Genomic DNA, 17209 nt, shown 5'->3' on the forward strand with positions numbered 1-17209 from the left:
ATCACAAAATTTTTTATAGATTTACATTTGGCAAATACTTTCAAAAATTGCTGAATACTTTTGATGTTTGGATAATTTACTGGCCAATAATTTGAAATCCTTATCAAGGGCCCTGTAAATGTATAAATATATATATATATATACACACACAAGGCTGCCAACAACTACGCTTTTGGCAAAATATTTTATATAGTGGTACACAATTGAAATGTAAAGCTTATAGAATCTTTGGTAAATTTGATAACAATCTAAAAGCCTCACCACAAGAGGGATGGGATAAATGGGCTTTTTACATAATCTTTTGAATTATTTACAAGTAGTGGTGTGAAAAATAACATTAAATTAAATTTATAAAAGAAAGAATAATACATTAAAGCAAGAACTTAGCTAGCACCAGAAGAAATTTTTCTAAAAAGCATAGAAAGTTGGCAGGCATGTGTGTGTGTGTATGTATATATATATATATAATAAAATTAATGATCACAAAATTATTATAAAAATAATAAGAAACATTCTAATTTTTGAGTTTGAAAAACTAACAGTAAAAAATTATTTAACATAACTTATTTAAGGATTTTCTATAGAGTCTGTTTATCATACAATTCTGACAAAAATATTTTCAGATGCATTACTAGAATCAAAGGGACCTTCTGCATTGGGATTAGAATATTCTGTATGAATATTCTTTATATGCCGTCTTAGGTTACTTAATCTGTCACAAATCAAACCACATATTCCACACTCATAACTTAAAGTACACGACTCTTGATGTGCTTTATATTGAATGTCATCTTCGAACTCGGCAGTACAGTTTTTACATGTTTTTGTTTTGAGATGTGTTTTTGAGTGCCGCACTTGATTCGATTTTGTCGAGAATTTACGATCACACTTGTCACACTGAAAAGGCTTCTCTCCTGAATGAGATCGAGAATGTTCCAGCAACAAAAACGGATACAGGAATGATTTATTGCACTGGTCACAGGCAAAAGGGGCCATTTTAGCATGTATCTGCTGCAAATGGCGTTTTAAATACTTTTTTTGCAAAAATGACTTTTGACATATATGGCACGACACCGCTTGGGATTCACATTTCTTGTGAATAACCTGGTGCTTCTTAAATTTCAAACTATCATCAAATGTCTTCCCACATACAGTGCATTCTTTGACGGTATGTTTTGAAGACAAATGAATCATAAGATCGTGTTTATCAATGTAACTCTTATCACAATGAGCACAATCAAACATCTTCTTTTGTGTATGAGAAAGATTATGTCGCTTCAGGTGATGTTTCTTTTTGAACTTTTTACCACAAATCTCGCACTCGAACTTGCGGACGACCTCTGAACCATCGTGTAAATGGGATAGAGCATGCTTCTGCAAATTTTGTTTTAATTTAAAATGCTTGCCGCAAACCAAACAATCTAAAGATCTGTCGTTTTCATTTATCTTTTTCTCACTAAACATTTCTTCAATATCACTACTATGAACCTCTTCTTCACTGATGCTAATTTGTTCATTAAAGGAATCATATTGCTCATCCATATCATAAACTATTCTTATGTCTTCAGAACATGGCCTTTTGCATGTTTTATCATTTATTTTCTCTCTAAAAAAAGCAATGTTATTTGTTTCATTTGCTGTTTTTGCTTTGGCAGAAATAAAACCATCTTTTGAATCACTTTCTTGCTTTAAATAAACAGTTCTTTTTCCAGAAACATCAACGTTAGATTTGTTTACTATTTCAGTTTTGTCAGTAACAATACCATCATTTGAATAGCTTCTTTCTTGCTTTAAAGAAACTGCACTCCTTCCAGAAATATCATTTACCTCTCGATGGTTAGCTAAGCGATTAAGATTTCCTTTACTTAGGGTTTCATTCCTGTCAGCGATGAAACTATCATTGGAATCGGTTCTTTCTTGCTTGATATAAATAGTTCTTTTACTAGAAACATCAATGCTATGGTTTAAACCATTAGGATTTTCTTCAGTGTTTACAAGACCAGGTTCTCTTTTCAAATCTGATGTTATGACTTCATACCTCGGGTCTTTTTTAGGAAGATTGACAGTTCTGTCACACTCGAAATCTGAACTTTTTTCAGAGTTAACTTTTTCCTTTTTAATAACTTTGCCCATTTGATAACAACTGGTGACATCTAAATACAAATTAGATCTTAAGGGACTTTTAATGTTATTGTTATCTTGGCCAGATACATCTAAATCAGTACTATTTTGAATAGCAAGCATTTCTTCTTTAATATTGATATTACCATTTTTACTTGGAGTCTTAGTAAAAAGTTTGGCAATACCTAATAAACTTCTTAATCTGTACTCAGAATTATCAGTTCGAGAATCAACATTCGTATTAGACATTTTGAGACAAAACCGGGCAGGAAAAACCTAATAATAAAAACTGATGTAAATACTTAATTTTATATACATATATATTTTGCAATGATAATGTTTAAATTAGTATAACTTCAAAATGATTACTAATTGAAATATATTAAAAACACATATATGTAAAATTCTTTCTTTTGCATCTGTTAAAAATATATTTAAAGAGTGTCCAAAAATAAATGTAACATTATTTACACACTCTCCTGGCATTTTTAAGAAAGAAGATTGATTTAGTGTTCCCTTTATTTATCTCTTGTTATAAAGTGAGTAGAATTATTTTTAAGAATTTTTACAGCACTTTTTGTTTTTTTAGAATTTATCATTAAAAAATGACAAGTTCTTAGAAAATTACTCAATAAAACATTTTAGCTAGCATTCCAACTTGAATATTTAGGAAATTTTGTCAAATAAAGTGTACATTTTATTAAATAAAATCATTACCATTACCTTAACATTGTTATGAATACTGTTCATAGATTTAAAGCATAAATACTAAATAAATCAATCAGTGTCGGTCTGGAACTACAACTTCACTTGGATTTTAAAATTGTTGGTATTAAGATTGGTGGGTTTTGGACGTCCGACATCTCAGTCTGACCATTCTAAATACAACATGCATGCATAGTAGGTTGACCAATGAAGGGCCGCATGCCAATATTTAGACAAACATGTTGACAGCAATTGTAGGTAGTAATTGTTAAATAAACGTCATTGTTCTAGGCACTAAATTCTTTTTATCAGTTAACCTTGTAATATGTTTGCATAAGATTAAATACTTTCAAAAGTTTAAAATTAAAAACTGCAAAATTGATTATTTAGGGAAAAAAACAGAATCGGAATCAATTTATCAGAAGAAAAATTGAGACAAATTTAAATAAATAAAAACAATGGGAAAATTTATGGTTATTTTTAATCACATTACTCAATACAAAAGTCCATTGAAACATAAATTTTAACATTAAAAAATTTAATTTTTCATAGAATTGTCAAATTGATATTTTTGCACATTTTGGGACTCTAAATGAATGTGTCTCATACATTTTATACACATGTGAAACGATACTTTAATTTCATTCACAAAGTTATGAATTAATACTACAGCAGCAATTCTTGTAAATTTTGTAGACTCAAGTTTAGAAGCTTACAGAAAATAAATTAAGTATAGAAAAAATCAAAAAATATTTCCATAATTTCATGGTAAATAAATAATAATGGTTAATAATTTTTTTGTCGGGAAGATTAATAGCAAAATTATTTTATAACGTACTTCAATCGTAAAATAGCTATTTATCACATAGATATATTTGACTTAAAATGCAAGTAGTAAAAATAAATAATGATTCAAAAATATGTTACAGTATGCAACCACAAAAAAGTTTTGCGTTGATTAGAAATTATAGAAAAAAATTATTTCTTTACAAAAAATAAAAAGAGGAACATTTTTATAATGTTGCATAAAAACAAACAAGTTTTTATATTTTATAAAGAAAATAAGCAATTTTAATTTCATAAAACATTTTACTAAAATAACATTCTTATTTTATTATGCTTGGAGAGAATTTTAACCAATTTTATAATAAGAATAATGAAGACATTTAGCAAATTGATACAATATGGAAAAGAATCATTGCTTTTAGAAAATAACTATTTCAATTCCTCATAATTATTCCCTTAATTATTCCAAACTTTCATCTAACCTCTTCATATGTATTCTATACACATGAAGAGGTAAGTAGATGAAAGTTCTGAATGACCTTTTTGAAAGAAAAAAAAATTAAGATTTCTAAGGAAAAGGTCTTAAGTTAATCTCATATAATTACATAACATTCATTTATTTTGCCAAATTTTTAAGTTTCAGAGATTTAAGTAAATAAAGGTATTAAGTAACAATCTTTGTGTTTTTTTTTCTTCAAAAGGAAGAAGGTTTTAAGAGCATTTTTAAAAAACAGTCTGTTTTTTTAAAGTAACTCATGTGTTAAACAGTCTGTTTAACAAATGAGTTACTTTAAAAAACCTGTCTTTTGGAAGCAAATTAAAATATCAAGAGTGTGAACAGAGATTGAGTGTTAAGGAGCTATAGATATGTTTGATTGGAAGGTTACAGATAAAAAATTAAGACAAGGCAAAGTCTTGGTTTATTTTCTTCTGTCAACATCTAAACATCAAAGCTGATCTACTCAAACTCTTGGAAATATCAATCAAAACCTTCATTTACTCAGTTCTTTATACATTTTGCACAAGTAGACTACACAGATAAATCATATACAACAAAACATGATCCATTACAACAATACATAAATCTGTTTGCAAAAGTAAAAAAATTGAAAGAAATATAACTCAAAACATAATGGGAAAAATGAATTCTTAGTTACCTTAATTTTCTAATACTTAATAATTGAAATCTTCAAGAAATTCTAAACTAGTCTTAACTGGAAACAGGTCCTTTTCTGCAATAAAATTGGTACCATTGAGACAAAATAAATAAATTTATGAAAGCAGATTACACATAAAATGAAAAGTAAATACAATAAAAGCACATTACAACATTACTTTTTCACATTTTTAAGTTGAATATAAAAGTACCTTTAAATGTACATTCATATTATAATAAAAATATTTATATCATTTTATTTTAATGTGATGTTCAACAATATTTTTCTTTATAAAACTACTGTTCATCAGTAGTAGTAATTTTTACAAAATAAATATACATTTTCTCTTTATTCCGAATAAATCTATATGTTGAATATTTAATCTGACTTGGTTATATTATGGGTTTCAATTTTTAAAAAAATTAATTTAAAAATAGACTTAATTTTGTATTTTTAAATTATAAAAAATTATAATTTAAAAATAGACTTAATTTTGTGCTTTATTATGCAATAAAGTTATATATTTATAACAGAAAAAAATTAATACTAGTCCTATCACGTATACATTATGAGTTCCTTAATTCTGTATATAAATTAGTCTTTATGGTTTTTAAAAAAAATTAAAGCTACAAGATTTCATTGTCCAAATTAACATACTAAATTCGACCAGAAAAATAGTACAGTTATATATTAAACAACCCTATGTACCCTAAAATTTTGGAAAAAAAACTTATGTACCCTAAAATTTTAAAAAATAAATTAAAAGACAAACAAAATAAATCATAATAGCAAATTTTTATTTTATTTTTTAATCTCACCCCCAGCCTGGGGCAATCAGTTATGTGGTGTGTTGCTTGCCAGAAAGAAGTGAAAAATCAAAAAGGGAAGTAATGCCATAAACCATACATCCTTATAAACCATTCAAGTCAAACACTACATACTGAGCTGCGATGGCTCAGAAGATAGAGTGTTTGCCTTCCACTGAGATGAACCGGGTTCGAAAACCAGGGACAGCTGGTCGATATGAATTCTGCATCCGCCTTGCACCGATCACAGTGCTGACCTGAAATATCCTCAATGGAGGACCAATGATGGGTTAGAGTCCCCTTGCTGTAAGGCTAACGGTGGGAGGTTCTCGTGGTCTTCTTCTCCATGTAACACAAATGCGGGTTAGTTCCATCAAAAAGTCCTCCGCAAAGGCAAATTTCTCCCAATACTTAATACAGGAGTTCCCTTGACTTCAGGACTGAGTTCAAAATTACAAGGCTACAGAGTTGAACATTGTCGAGTCAGAAACCCAATAATTGGGTCGGGTGACGATTATAAAATTTGAAATAAAACAATACCTACTCCACATAAACCATTTTAGTCAAACTATACATCCAAAGCCAATCAATATCTTTAGCAAAATTATAACCATATTATCTAAATAATTTTGCATGTTTTTAAAAATAAAGTGTCCCCTTGTAAAATTAAAAAAAAAAAAACTGTTATTATTAACTTTATTTATCTTATACTGTTTTTAGATTGAATTTTTTAGGTGATTTTTAATTTAAAAAAAAACATTCCAATTTTAACTATGACATGTGATCAATATTGCCTTAAAACTTGCATTGGATCAGAGCATAATTTAATACAACTAAGTACTACAATTTTTAAATTAAAGCATTACATAAAATTTACTATTTGCTATCTTTTGAAATTTAATTTATCCTCATTTTAAAGGCAGTTTTAAACATCATCAAACAATGCCAAACAAACCTTTCTAATTGAAAAGTAAATAGCTTGACTAACACAGGGTGCATATAACCAAATCATTTACCTAAAAATAAGCACTTTTGAAGTACTCAAAAAATATTTTTAAGTACTAATACATCAACAAAATAATTTTCGAAGTCTTTACATGATCATAATAAAATAACTAGCTTCTGACAAGGAACTCTTTTCTTGATTATATTAGTCCTTATAGATTAAGAGATTTTTTGGTTCAATATCAGAGTAGAATATGAAGCCTGAAATTAAGAATGGATATTTCACGTCAGCACTGTGGTCGGTGCAAGCCGGATGCGGAATTCGAAATGACCAGCCATCGACAGGATCGAAGGCCTCAATGGAAGGCGAACGCTCTATCCCCTAAGCCATGTGGAATAGAAGAATGTTGAATAGACCCCTGTTGAATAGAACAATGTGAAAAGAACGCTTTTACATAATACAAAATCGACATTCCCTTTTCGAAAAGGAAAAATTAAGCACTTTTTAAAAGCACCCAATGAAAAAAGCAACTTAAAGGACTTTTAAAAAACGAAAATAAGCATCTTTTAAAAATCCTATGCACCATGTAATACGGTTTTTTTTTCAACAAAGGGAAATTTAACCTAAAAAATTCGTATGCACATTATTTTGAAACCTTGGTATTAGTTAACCTTTATTTGTGATCGTCTAACTTGATTGGAAGAAGTCACGAGTTTTAAAAACTTGTTTTTTAATTTTAATATCATTGATTTCAAAAACAAATCAGCTCTATCTTTAAAAAAAGACATTGTTTACTCATAAAATTTTGACTACTAAAATTAATAAATTATACTTCAAAAGATAAACATTATATAAGCCTTTAAATATTTTCGCCGGTCAAATGGGAAATTTTAAAATGTTCTAAAAACAATAACTGAAATAATCACAAAGTTTCTAAATTCAATAAAACTAAACTAATCTATGCAGTGAGGAGTAAATTTAGTTCAGAAATCTTCAATACATTAAACGAAATGAAAAAAATTCAGACCATACTTTTTCGATTCCTAACTTTTCTTTTTGTTTTGTATTGGTTTAGCATAGCATTTGATTGCTTATTTCTGTGCAAAAGAAGGCCGAGAGATATTTGAGCGGAACCGTAGCCGAGAGATATTTCCTCTTTCATGAAAGGTTAAATCTCACTTCTTCAACATTAGTATGGATGGGTGGTCTAATGTAAACAATAACAAGCGTCCTTAAACCGGAAGAAATTTAGAAAATTTCCGGTGTATCCCTCCGCTTATGTTATGACTACGAGGCGATGTCTGAACAAGCCTAATATTCTATGCAGTTTTGTTATTGTAATTTGGGTTCAAATCTAAACATAATTGTACCATTCATAAGAGCTTTCAGAAATGTATTGATTCTCAGAGGTCGTAAGGCCAAAAAAATTTTTGGAAAGTTAATATCTCATTGTGAATAATTCTTAAGGTTTGCCATGTTTTGTATTTTATCCCTTAATTGGCTACATTTGAATAAAATGTCGCCAAAAATATCTTTGAAAATATCTTTTTAAGTTAGCCTAATTAGAAAATATTCTAATGATTTTAATATTAATATGATAATGCTGAAGTTTAAAGGCTGAAAGAAAGAACTCGGCACATGTGAAATACTGCAAAAGATATGATGCAATAATATGATGGCGCGTTTTTTCAATCTGCGGCGTAAAAATATATCGGAAGCAGTAACCCGGAAGTCTGGAAAGAGCAATTTTACCACTAGCGCCACCACCCTTAGCTTTACACGATCATCCATCCATACAGTTGCGTGAATATTTTTATCGTTAAAGGGCTAGTCTTACTGAATGCGAATTTTTAGCTATTTTGTTTTCAGATAACATTTTCCACTAATCTGGTTTTCATGCGGTTACATGCGATTTTTTTCATATGCGAAAAAAATGCATTCAGTAATAAGTAAAAAAATAACAAACAGCTTAAAAAAAAATAAAAAAAAGGATGACATTTTATTTAAGAAACCGGAAAAAAAATGATATAATATTTTCCTCAGCCCACACGATTATATCCGCAAAACAGAGTGCTTTCTGATATTGTATTAATAAAGCCAAAGCAAAATATATTAATACAATAGTGTGAGGAGCACTCAAAAAAATTTTTTTTACAAAAATTACAACAAATAAAATAGAACACAAAAAGTAAAAGTAAGTAAAAATAACATGTAAAAACAGAAAAGAAAAGAAAAGAAAAAACAGTGTAAAAAATGGAATATAAAGCGAGTAGCGAAATCAGATCTACTTACATGGACGGCAGGGACTGAATGACCGCATGATGGATGGGAAATTTTTCAAGAATGATTTAAAAATATTTTCGCAGAAAGATTCTTCCTGCGAATATATATATATATATATATATACGTATATATATATATATATATATATATATATATATATATATATATATATATATATATATATATATATATATATATATATATATATATATATATATATATATATATATATATACAGTGAAACCTCTCGGTAAGGGCTACCTGTCGTTCCATTGAAAATTGGCCCTTAAATGGGGGTGACCAAAAAATAAAATGAGGAAATCAAAATTTATGTAGAAAAAAAAACTGTTTATTAACATTTTAAGTTTTTATACATGTTTAAAAAAATTTTCAATTGAAGTTTGTTTACTTTTTTCAATTTTTTCGCAAACAATTTTAGTTTTTAATGATTCCTTAACTCTATAAAACAAATTAGTTAAATTCGCATCATTTATTAATGCCTTGGATTGGGATATCAGTTTATTTACTTCTATTAGCGTTTCTTGGTTTTATAAATATGGCCCGGGGGACTCATTCTCATTATCTGAATCAGACTGAACTCCTGAAAAAATTGAACAAATAAGTTTAAAAAAATATGTATTGTATTTTTTTAAAACTTAAAACAACGAATATTAATGTTTTACCTGTATCTAAATCATCTATAAATCTTTTCTCCCAATTTTCCGATAAATCATCGTAACATTCTAGCCCATTTTCATATTTATCTGAATTTGGGTCATATTGAATTGCAGCAGCTTTTGAAAGTTCAGCCACTTCATTTTCTAAATCAGCTGCATCGATAGTGGCCTCTAAAGATGTATTGCTTAGCTCGCATTTTTTAAAGCAATTTACAATTGTCTGTCCTTTTACATTTTCCCAGGCGTGTCTAATCCACCGAATGGCATCTAATACTGTTATAGATTGAATGATTTGTGATGAATTTTTATCACAATCTATAATAGAAAGGAGTCTTCGCAAAACAAAACGTCGGTATTCTAATTTAAAGCAGCGTATAACTCCTTGGTCTAGAGGTTGAATTTCAGACGTAGTATTTGGAGGCAAGAATTGAAGCTTTACACTTTTCAAGTTTTCGTAAAATGAGTGCCATGGTGCATTATCCAAAAAAAGAACCACTTTTCTGCCTTGATTTGTAATTTTATTGTCAAAACTAAACAACCAATCTTTAAATATTTCCATGGCCATCTATGCCTTCTTTTTATAATGATATTTTACTCCCATTTGTAATAAATCTTTACCTTTAAAACAACGAGGTTTCTTGGAGTACCAAATGACGATGGGCTTTCCTTTTCACCAGCAGCATTAGCACAAAAACACACAGTGAGCCTCTATTTAGCTTGTTTTCCTCCTTTGGCCTCTTCTGCTTTCTCAACTAAACTTTTGGTAGGTAAGGCACGGAAAAAAAGTCCTGTCTCATCTAAGTTATAAAAATCACGATCTTCATAGCCGGCCAGAATGATTGGAAGCCTTGATTTCCAGTCTTGACACAAATCTTTATCAACATTAGCTGATTCATCACATAAAGTTTTAAAGACAATATTGTTTCTATTACAAAACATTTAGCTAAAGAATTGGACACACCTGTTTAGATTTATGGCCTTTGCGAGAAGAAAAAAGTAAAAAAATGGCTTTTTTGAGAAATTTTTTTTAAAAAAAATGGCCTTTATTGGAGGTAGTCAGGAAAATGTGGCCCTCTAATGGGAGGAAAATTAACATTATGTCTAAGGGGAAAATTTTCGTTCCTCAAAATATTGGCCCTTAATAGAGGTGGCCTTTAGGAGAAGTTTCACTGTATATATATATATATATATATATATATATATATATATATATATATATATATATATATATATATATATATATATATATATATATATATATATATATATATATATATATATATATATCAATTCAATTCCATTATGTTCAATTTCATTAATTCAATTTCATTTGTTCAGTTCTTCATTTTGAACTTATCTAATGAGTGCTGTTTACTTGCAGCTTAAGCGCAATAAGTGATACTTATTGTTTTTCTTAACTTTCTTAGTGCTTTCTTATATTTATTTATTTATTATATATATATATATATATATATATATATATATATATATATATATATATATATATATATATATATATATATATATATATATATATATATATATATATATATATATATATATATATATATATATATATATATATATATATATATATATATATATATATATATATATATATAGGTAGTTAAAAATATAGAGGAAACATGGAAAGATTCTTCTCTTTTCATTGATCTTTATTGTTTTCCATGTTTTCTCTATATTTTTAACTTATTTGATGAGTTCTATATACTTGCAGCCTATGCGCTTTTCTCTTTTTCAGTTTTATCCTAATATATAGTTATTTCATTTTTAGCGCTTTTAGTACTTTTAGTCGTACTCATAGCTTTGAAACTAATAACAAAATTAAAAATGTACTCGCTTTTGAAACTCCATTATTCAAAAATAGTTGAATGGAAAAACTAATTTTTATAAATTTATTTCATAAAAAGAAAAAAAATTATTTTGCGGTTAAAAATTTTTTAAATCTTTTTCGTCTTTACATAATTTAACTGAAAAAATACAAAAATTGTACGAAATCGGTTGAAAATTTCAGGAAAGTCGTTTATAAAATTTCAGAAAAGTCGTATTCTTAGTTTTTATAATGAAATTGCTACTTTGCAGTTTCTTAACGATTTAGTTAATTATCTATTAAGTCCCCCAGGTGTGGAATCTTTGAATCAAAATACTAGCCACTTTCCGAACAGTAGAATACCCAAACTTCAAGTTGAACATTTTGCAAATCAAATTTCAATGGTTTCCCGATTTTCCCTGGCAAAATTTATTGTTATTTTACAGCCAAATTGAATTTATCGTCACCGTCAATTAAAATTCCTACCTCTTTACGACTGTGTAGGACACTCAAACTTTTACTAGAGCGTTGTGCTGAGCAACAAAGGACGTTTCAGTTATTTCTTCAACAATACAAGAAGTGTTTATTGTCTAAGGAAACTCGTGCTCAATTAAAATTTCCACCAAATTCTAACGAACTAAAGAATGCTCTGATTTTTATTATCTGAGTCTGAGAACGAAATAACTTTTAATAGACTTTTAATGAGCAAGCAAATTTTCTCACAATTTTTATTTATTTATTTTAATAGATTTTACTCTTAATCTTAAATTTTGATCGCTTTTGAATTACTTAATCTCAACTGGACCAATGTGCATTTAACCCTTAACGGTCTGGTAGTATTTCAAGTTTATTTCTCTGGTATAATTATGATAATAAATTATAATAATTAATTATAATAATTAATTATGATACTGTAGCGTATCAAGCTATATTAAAGAACTGTTCAGTTTTTTTTTATAAAAAGCTTTTATTTACAAACAACACAAACAGTAACAAATATGAATTACCCGTAACGGGATAGTGAAAAGATCATAAAACAGCAAGAAAAACCCGTAACGGGATATATGGAAACTCACCCGTAGCGGGATAGATAAAATATTATAAAAGTGCATACTTTCATCATTTTTACTTTTATTTTTACTCTTAAAACGTTAGCCAAATTTGGGGTAATTGGCGAATTTCGTAGTGCCATGACTTCTGTAGTTTTGTAGATGTCAATATTCTTTTACCAGTTTTTTTCTCACCACAATTCTTTTCCTAAACTTCCAGTTCCACTGATTAATTTCTTGGCAAATTTTAATAACTCTGTGAAGCACACTGGCTTTCTGTTTCTTGCACCAATGACTCAACTTTTCTTTCAATCTTACTTTTTCAATGCTGTAATTTTTCCAATATGACACATATCTTTTTCACTTATACATCGCTTTGGTTCCATGATCAAAATTACATTTGGCTCTTAAAATTTTCATCTTTACTTTTATCCGCAAAAATTTTGAGTTTTTGGTACTGCACTTTCTATTTCTGTGCTTACTACACATGGACTAACTTCCAACATCATATCTATTTCTGCTCCTACTATTTGGTTCTGTTCCTTCCGATCCTCCATAAAAATATTTCTAACACTTTCCATAATGTTTTCATCAATTTTTTCGAATTCCTTACGAAAATAAGCTTTATTTCTTTTTCTTTTATTCTCTTCAAAACTTGGAGAACTCCAATTAGACACTTTTTCAAAAATATTTCCTTCCCAATCTATAATCAACTTCTTATTTACTTTAGTAATTGGTTCCATTTCTTCAGGTATAACTGTTGGCGGGACTATTGTTCTTTTGGAAGTCGATTGGCTTCTTTCAGAATTTCTCTTGGCAACATTTCCAGACTTAGTGCCACTTAATTTACCGATATCAAGCCAACTAGATTCTGTGTCCTTCGAAGTAACTGTTGTTTCAATAAAAGAATTTGGTACTTTTCTGGACACATTTGGCGATATATTTTTATAGTCGGATTTAGGATTAATATAATTCAGACTTCTATCATAATTCTCTTTTCTATAATCCAAATCTCGATGTGTGCAGTATTTCTTAAAATGTCCTATTTCACCACAATAGAAACATTCACGTTCATATCTAAATTTCTTAACAATACTTGGAGAATTCTATTTCTCATTAAAATGTTCTTTTTGGCGATCGCTATTACACGGAATATCTTGTGGATCATACTGAAAATCGGCAATGAGATTTTTTTAAAGTAATAATAATCATCATCATAACTTTCTGGCCTTTCAGCAGGAATAAGCTGTAAAGCACACGAAAACCAAAGATCAAAATTCACCCTAAATCTCTTCGCTTTCTGTTCAAAGAGTTCGAAATATCGTCGAATTCCATACTTCTTGGCATCAATTTTAAATATCTCATTCACTAGTTTTTTCTTAAGTAGGAAATCCATGATAAGAATAATATTTGTCACCAATTCTTTCAAAAACTTAATAAAACATTTCTGGAACGGATCCCGACGCTGCCACCAATTAAATATATATAGCTGTAGCGTATCAAGCCATATTAAAGAACTGTTTAGTTTTTTTTTATTAAAAACTTTTATTTACAAACAACACAAACAGTAACAAATATGAATTACCCGTAACGGGATAGTGAAAAGATCATAAAACAGCAAGAAAAACCCGTAACGGGATATAAGGAAACTCACCCGTAGCGGGATAGATAAAATATTATAAAACAACTAGATAAAGTGCCCGTAACGGGATATATAAAATATTATAAAGTAACTAGATAAAGTGCCCGTAACGGGATACATGAAAACTCAAATTCCACACAAAACTGATTCTAAAAAATCAACAATTTCTTTGGTGTTCTAATTTTATCGTCTGCTTTTATTATTTAAATTTATCTTTTATTGTGTTTATTTTATTTATGCTTTTGCCAGCCCGTTAGTTTTTAATATTTTTACTTTTATTCATGCGTTTGCAAGCCAATTATCTTTCTTATATTTTTAGACTTTATAATACTTATAATGATTAATTGTAATTAAATTAATTCTAACTAATGACTACAATAAGTGTGATAAGAATTATAAAAGGATTTTTTCCACCATTTAGGCAGCACTGGACCCCATAAGTAAAAGCGGCATGCAATTTATAGGGAGGCATGGGTCCGTTAAGGGTTAAAATTGAAGTTACATCGCCACAAACAGAACTAATTCCCAAATAGATTTTATCTTCAATCAAAATTTCGACCACTTTTCGACAAACTGGAGTGCTCATATTGTCACTGTTGCTCTGTGTTTCATCACAATACAAATACAATTATTGTTTCCTAAATGTTGTACGCAAAATTTATTTGTATTTTATTACCGTTAGATATTTATACTACCTTTCCGACAGAAACACAAAGCTAAAAGGAAGAACAAGCTAAAAGAAGACACAAAGCTAAAAGGAAGAAAATGTTAAAATAAAATTTTAAGTGTACCTTAAAATTTTAAGTGAACCTTTTAAAGTGCACCTAGGAGAAATTAGTTCTTTTTTTTTCTCCTCAAAAACGTAACGACAATGGAAAGCGACTTATTGATTTTGCTGCAGATCATAATATGATCATACCAAGCACGATGTTCCAGCATAAGAGGATACATAAAATGACCTGGCGATCTCCTGATGGGATCACATACAATCAAATCAATTTTTTGATTGATTCCAGGCATAAATCGGATATTGAGGACGTAAGAACCTACCGAGGTGCCAACTTAGATTCAGACCACTTCTTAATAATAGCAAAACTACGAGCTAGAATCTCCAACATTCGAAAGATTCGAGGAAAATGTTTGGAAAAGTTTGACTGTAAACAACTAAAGGATGAGGCAATTAAGCTCAAATTCCAGAATCAAATTGACAGTAATCTTGAAGAATCTAAGAATAACTATAGGGAGGAAGATAGCATAAACGATAAATGGTACTATTTGAAGGAAACAATCGTTAAGACTGGTAACGAGGTTGTTGGAAAAGCTAAGAAAACTAAAAGGAAAGATTGGTTTGAATGCTACATGATAACAGAAAAAAAGAATGAAGCATATAAAAAGATGCTGAATAAGAGACATTCTAGAAATGCTGAGATCAAATACAAAGAGGCAAGTAGGGAGGAGAAGAGAATTCATAAAACAAAGAAGGCATTTCTCGAGGATCTTTTAAAAAATGATGAACATGTAAGGGGATCTAATGAAAGCAGAGCTTTCTTTCGGGAAATAAACCTAGGGCGAAAGGAATTTAAACCCAGAACTACCTCATGTCGTGACAAGAATGGAGCAATCTTGACTAACAAAATGCAAGTATTGAAGAGATGGAATGAGCATTTTTATGAACTACTGAATGGAGTTAGCGATGAACATGAACCACCTACAGAAGACATTGAAATTTATAACCAACATACTGTGGAACCGCCAACATTAGAAGAAGTCGATGACGGAATAAAAAAGCTAACGGACAATAAAGTACCAGGCCCCGATGAAATCCCATCAGAATTTCTAAAAAATGGGGGAACAAGTGTCACGAAGAAAATATATGATCTGGTACGAGCTATATGGGAGCAAGAAATAATCCCTGAAGAGTGGAAAATCAGCATGACCTGTGTGATACATAAGAAAGGAGATATACTGGATTGCTCAAACTACAGAGGAATTAGCTTGCTCTGTACAAGTTATAAAGTATTTTCTAACATCCTTTTCAAAAGACTCTCCCCACTTGTCGACAATATAATTGGAGATTATCAGGCTGGATTCAGGAAGGGGCGATCCACCTCAGAGCAAATTTTCAACATCCGGCAAATTTTGGAGAAGACAATAGAATTTGGTATTGACACTCACCATCTATTTATTGATTTTAAAACAGAATACGATAGTGTTAGTCGAAAAACTCTAATATCTGTCCTAAGAGAATTTAATATACCGGAGAAACTAGTGAAGTTGATTAGCTTGACACTAAGTGAAACCAAAAGCATGGTCAAGATACAGAATAGTCTTTCCCATCCAATAGAAATTAAAAATGGTGTACGACAGGGAGATGCCTTGGCATGTCTCCTCTTTAATCTAGCATTAGAAAAAATAGTAAGGGACTCAAACATCAACACCCGAGGAAATATCTTCAACAAATCAGTTCAAATATTGGCTTTTGCTGATGATTTAGATATTATCGCTAGAACGCAGACAGCACTAACACAATCCTTTTTATGTCTTGAGGAGGAAGCCATTAAGATGGGATTAAGAATCAAAGAAAATAAAACTAAATATATGCCCTGCACAAAAGCTGGCTATAAAGAAACACAGTTTGAAATTGGAGCATACAAATTCGAAGCCGTTGATAGCTTCACCTATTTGGGGTCTAAGATTAGCAACAAAAATGACACTACACAAGAAATACACACGAGAATCACGATGGCCAATAAGTGTTTTTATGGCCTAAGAAAATATCTTAAGTCAAGCCTAATAAAAAGAAAAACAAAAGTGTTACTCTATAAATGTCTTATACGATCAGTGCTTACATACGCATGTGAGACATGAACAATGACCCGTGGAGATGAAAATATGATAACTAGTTTTGAGAGAAAAATATTTGGTATAATAAGTAAAAACATTTTTGGTATAATAAGTAAAAACGGCATTTTTGGTATAATAAGTAAAAACGGTACCTGGTTTGGAAGATCAAACACGGAACTTTACAAAGCATATAAGGAACCTGATGTCATTAAATTTATCAAAATTCAAAGGATTAAATGGGCAGGCCACATTATAAGAATGGAGGATAGCAGGACAACCAAAAACGTTTTCTGTGCCAGGCCAACAGGTACAAGAAAAAGAGGTCGACCAAACCTAAGATTTTTAGACTGCCTTGAAAAGGA

The 17209-nt window shown here is 29.6% G+C and overlaps 1 protein-coding gene across 3 annotated transcripts; it reads right to left on the reverse strand.

Moving 5' to 3' along the window:
• Positions 1–548: 548 nt before the first annotated feature.
• LOC107449742 (uncharacterized) lies at positions 549–7685 on the reverse strand. Of its 3 annotated transcripts, none has more exons than XM_016065379.4 (3): positions 7554–7685; positions 4770–4844; positions 549–2397 (listed from the first exon to the last, which is right to left on the reverse strand). In XM_016065379.4, exon 3 carries the CDS (start codon positions 2368–2370, stop codon positions 595–597), a length of 1776 nt encoding a protein of 591 aa, XP_015920865.1. In that variant the 5' UTR covers positions 2371–2397; positions 4770–4844; positions 7554–7685; the 3' UTR covers positions 549–594. The 3 variants fall into 3 exon arrangements, with proteins under 3 accessions (XP_015920865.1, XP_015920872.1, XP_042898284.1); XM_016065386.4 differs by having other exon boundaries at positions 7476–7567; XM_043042350.3 differs by lacking the exon at positions 7554–7685 and adding an exon at positions 7105–7230.
• Positions 7686–17209: the final 9524 nt, after the last annotated feature.

The sequence above is a fragment of the Parasteatoda tepidariorum genome, chromosome 3 (assembly GCF_982258835.1).
Source record: "Parasteatoda tepidariorum strain Cologne lab strain chromosome 3, Ptep-v5.0, whole genome shotgun sequence".
NCBI lineage: Eukaryota > Metazoa > Arthropoda > Arachnida > Araneae > Theridiidae > Parasteatoda > Parasteatoda tepidariorum.